The sequence below is a fragment of the Branchiostoma floridae genome, chromosome 5, assembly GCF_000003815.2.
Source record: "Branchiostoma floridae strain S238N-H82 chromosome 5, Bfl_VNyyK, whole genome shotgun sequence".
Classification (NCBI taxonomy): domain Eukaryota; kingdom Metazoa; phylum Chordata; class Leptocardii; order Amphioxiformes; family Branchiostomatidae; genus Branchiostoma; species Branchiostoma floridae.
The window spans coordinates 23,186,001-23,190,701 of NC_049983.1; the positions used below are offsets into that span (position 1 = coordinate 23,186,001).

Consider the following 4,701-nt stretch of genomic DNA (forward strand, 5'->3'; position numbering starts at 1 on the left):
AGCACCAGGACTAGATAATAGGGGGCCCGCGTTGACTCAAAGCTTTCTGACCAAGAATGCTCCCAGGGGAGTAGATCTCATGGCAGGTGTCAGAGGACTTTCCTCAAGGCTTTGGCAGTGGTCTGAGGCATTTGATAGGCGCCATAGCATTCACCAAAAAGTGACACAAACTGAAGAAAAAGTTAAAAGCTGATCTTTCTAGCATAAGGAGAGTAGTCTCTAACCATTTATACACCTAAAGCTGTATTGAAAAGCGCTCAGGTTACACTTTGAAGCATTTTATGAGAGTGCATAATGCATTGTCAATAAAAGGTACAGAAAGTAAGAAATCAGCCCCCAAAACACTAAAATGGCAGAATTTCTTAAGAAATTTCAGTCAGTTGAGTCAGGTAAATCCTTTCTATTGCCCACATAACCAATTTGGGGGAACACATTAGCCCCCAAGGATATATAAGCCCCCAAGGGCACACCTACACCCCCCCCATTCTGTGCACTCCCAGTATCTGCTCCAAAGTGTGGTTGAACAGCATTTAGATACAAATTTTGGTGTCTAAATTGATGGAGAGTAGTCTCCTTGTGACAGGGTGAGCAGATTTTACCATTTTCCCCTGTTTGTGTCACTTTTTGCTAAGCAATATGAAGTCTAATCAAAGCCACAGGCCTTACCACGGGCCTCCTGACACCTGTGCTCCCTGGGGACCAATCCTAGGGGTAGGGTCTCCGTGAAGTCTTTGAAACTTGTGACGATGCTTGACAACCCTTCCCGCATCACTTGGAGTGTCTTGACACTTGCCAATTTTGAACTAGAATACCCTACCGAAAGCATGCAGGCTAAATTTCAATATTTCCTATGCATATTCTTAACAATGGGAATCATGGGAGAAAGAGGCTGTCAAAAATCACCTACCTGACTTTTAGAACATGAAAAACTCACATTGGCAAGGTTGTCCGACCTCTGAAGAGTAATTTAACGACAAAAAAGGGAAAAAATTTACGGCGGAATTATATTATACGCCATGAAAACATAGGTGGGAGACCTTTTCACCCCCTTTCACTGCATGTAAACAACACCAAAACACCTAACTTCTAAGGCCTACTGCAACCACAAATATCACTAAAAATCTGTTTTTTCAACACAATATAGAAGCTACAACCCTTGCCTATAAGATGCACCCCCAAAATCCAAACATATCCCAAGAAAAACAATTTTACAGCCACTTTTCCCAAGCCTACCTAAGCATTCTGAGGGCACTAAAACTGGGTCATCTGCGCAAGTCCGGAAATACTGACATTTGCCCAGAAGGAATAGTCAGATACGATTATCCCACCTGGCGAGATTGTTTGGTAATGCAAAGAAACTTCTTGGTTTTGTTTCTAAAATTCACTAGGTAACAATTTTAGGGCTCTTCTGCTCGGGAAGAAGTGACGTAGGTTTGGACAAGGAGGTTATATCACATGTGATATAACCTCCTTGGTTTGGAATTGCAAGGGCATTTTTGTAAAAAAAAAATCCGATGACGTCCTGAACATGATACTAGTATGGTCTTTTGGGGACATTTCTTTGGCAGATCATAGCTTTCGACGTCAGGAATTCGAAAAGTTGTCGATGGATCGCTTGGTAGGTGTGTAACATTAGCGGCTGTAGAATGGAAGGTGAAGTTCGAAAATCGTTTATCTGGTGTATTCCTGCGGTACTGCAGTGGGCTTTGTATTTATCTGTGTACTCATTGTACCTGATTGTTATCTACAATCATTCAGTCAAATTTTGCCATTGTGTGAAAAACACAACTAGTCATTCAAAGAATTGATCACACTCGAGCCTGGTGCGATGGAGGCGGGGTCCTTCTCACAGAGACTGACACTCCCATTGGGATTCCTACCGGTTGAATCAGCGATTCTGTCACCCTGAAATGAGGTGTTGATTACAATTCTCGTTGTAAGACCAGGGTCCACCCATGTCCATAAATGACACGCCCACATCACAAAGATTGTGACGTCATATGAGCAGACAACTACTTCGAACCAATTCGCCGTGAATGAATACTAAGTTCTCATTATTAAAGATGACGGAAACGGTTCAAAGTACAAAACGTAGTTGTCCAGTAATTTCCATAATGACAGGGCGTGAACGGGTAATTAGTCACTTTCCATTTCCATTCCGGCACTTCCTCACTTGAAGACAAGAAAAGAGGATCTCCGGACGCCACCCGCGCACCAAAAACTGAGTAAGTAACAAATTCATATTGTGTCAACTACATACTAGTAGCTATATGTATTGGATATGCAACCAAAGTCTTAGTCAATCGGTGCGTTTGTTTGCTTTTTTTGTTTAACAAAGGCTCTTTTACAAAACCTAGGTTAAATGGTCTTAAATGCAGTGGGCTCTACTGAGCCGTAGCCTGTGTGCAAAAGCTACTTCTGTTGTCTTTTCATGGATGTCACGTCAGACATTGGCCAGGCCTGTGGCCTTATTTTCGACAGCCACCCTGCACAACATATATACTCATAGTCGAGTTACCGGTACGCAAACACATTTCTAGGCCGGCTTCACTCCTCTGGCAGCTTTTGATACTACATTTTGTACTAAAAGTATCTTAGGCTGCCGTAGGATCTGCTTTGAGATTACTGCGCAACGCCCCATCGACTTCACCCAACCCGGTCGGTTCAAGTATTTCAGTTATTTCATCATCAAATCATAGAGGCTTACATGTTTTTACCTGTTTTATGCAGAGTCAAAATGGCGGAGAACATCGAGGCACTGTTCGACAAGTACGACGTGAACAAGGACGGCTCCATCTCTGCACAGGAGCTGCTGAACCTGGTCAAGGACATGGGCCTGCCCTGGAGCAACAAACTAGTTAACGTAATAATCTTCATACTTCAATATTTCAATACGAAATGAATGTCAACTTGTCATGTGTATAATTTGTTCTGGCTGTACTCTCTTTTTATATACGGTAGAAGCCAGTTAATTCCACAACGGATTAACACACACTTCTGTTAACTGCACGGAATTCATTATCCCAAACCAGTGTGGTCCAGCTGGATAACTTCGCATAATTGCATCAGCCGGAGAAATGCACGAAATACGCTGGCAAATAGGCTGTGCAATTAAACGGTTTCTACTGTATGAGTGTTTAATGAAACCACGCAACACACACATCCATTGTCTCGAGCTCATTCATTCATTCATTGTATTTTATTGGATAACATAGGCTATGATCAGGGAGCGCCAACTCAATGCTGATGTGAAGATGGATTTGGACGACTTTCCACGAGTTGTAAAAGCTTTGGAAGAAATAAAGAAGTCTTTACACAACCCACGGGGAACCAGGGAGGCCATGATGGCGGTGTTCAATGATATAGACAAGGTATGTGTCCATAACAACGTTCAATAATATAGACAAGGCATGTGTCCATAAAGTCCATAAAACATTTCCTTCAAACGTTTTGTAAACTGTCAAGCTTTAGATTTTGACACAAATGATACCACTCATTGTATGTGCGTAGACATTTTAAATTTACGGGGGTATCAAATTTTCGATTTCTTGGTTTTAGAACGGAGACGGTTTCCTGAGCACGGATGAGTTGAGGGAAGGCATGGCCAGCGTCGTCGGCATGGAACTGTCACGTGAGGCCATCGCTGAGCTGTTCCGGGGCGCCGATAGTGACATGGACGGCCGAGTGGACATCATGGAGTTTGTAAAGATGGTCACAAGTTTCTTCTGATGTGTCGCCATGGTAACAACACACCATATATGGTCATCCCGACAACCATCATTGGTTACCCTTCATTAATTCCCCTCAACAAATTGTTGTCTTTCAAATGGCGAAAGGATGAAACTATATTCAAGTGGCATGCTGTGGTGTATGTAGAGTTGAAATGAGTTATGTAAAACATCCTGATATTCAATTGATTGCTGTATTTGTTTACGAACTTGCATGACATAATTCTGTAGCATAATATGACGTTTCTGGTATGTACACGCGAGAACGCAACTCTCGTGAGAACTAGGTCACTCCGTGAGCAAGATGGACTGGATAGCCATCGAAAAAAGAAAATTTGGAGGTACGTGTGCTTACCTTTAATAACAGTTACTGCTTGATGAAAAATTCTATTAACTGTGAACATACGTGACTAATGAATATCTTCAACGTTAATGTATCACATAGTGCATTTTTGTTATTTGGTTGTTTTATTTCAAATTGTTCTGTGAATTAATGTTCATAAATCTCATTGTTTCACAAGATAGATAATTTTATCCAGTTTCCTGTTATTGCTTTGCTGCACTGTTATATACGCAATCCTAAAGCCTAAATAGAATAAAAAATTGTTATCACATTTACACAATGTCAACATAATCCTTGGCTGTCTTGTATGTATCTATATTCGACCTCGTGAACAGTACCGGTAACGTTAGTGTTCTCTAGCGACTGTAAACAAAACTTAAGCGCCGTAGCACACAACTTCTTTGCAGTTCTTGTTTCATGAGATAAGTGGGCCGATAATTTGAATAAGTTCAACAAAAGAATCACAAAAAATAAAAATAAAAAATTCACGGGAGCATACTGATCTTCGACATCTTGTTGTGTGACGAGTAGTATGTAACGTTAGGACTTGTAAATGCAAGTTCACCTTTATTCAATTATTTTTTAGTCCATTAGGTAAAAAAGGATGCAAGGTTTGTTCCATGCCAGGAA

The 4,701-nt window shown here is 41.2% G+C and overlaps 2 protein-coding genes across 2 annotated transcripts in view; one reads left to right on the forward strand and one right to left on the reverse strand.

The window, feature by feature from the left end:
• Positions 1-4,701, reverse strand: part of LOC118415740 — a 56,785-nt gene that overhangs the window by 28,449 nt on the left and 23,635 nt on the right. The gene's annotated exons all lie outside the window — the stretch shown is intronic.
• LOC118415741 (calmodulin-4-like) lies at positions 2,082-4,610 on the forward strand. The gene is made up of 4 exons (XM_035820527.1): positions 2,082-2,225; positions 2,731-2,863; positions 3,216-3,371; positions 3,559-4,610. The coding sequence occupies exons 2-4, from the start codon at positions 2,738-2,740 to the stop codon at positions 3,727-3,729; spliced, it is 453 nt and encodes a 150-aa protein (XP_035676420.1). The 5' UTR covers positions 2,082-2,225; positions 2,731-2,737; the 3' UTR covers positions 3,730-4,610.

Bases quoted from the DNA above. Each gene is read 5' to 3' on its own strand.
- LOC118415741 (XM_035820527.1), top strand. From the start codon at position 2,738: ATGGCGGAGAACATCGAGGCACTGTTCGACAAGTACGACGTGAACAAG. The intron at 2,864-3,215 runs GTAATAATCTTC...TGGATAACATAG, and splicing joins GGAGCAACAAACTAGTTAAC to GCTATGATCAGGGAGCGCCA. The intron at 3,372-3,558 runs GTATGTGTCCAT...TCTTGGTTTTAG, and splicing joins TGTTCAATGATATAGACAAG to AACGGAGACGGTTTCCTGAG.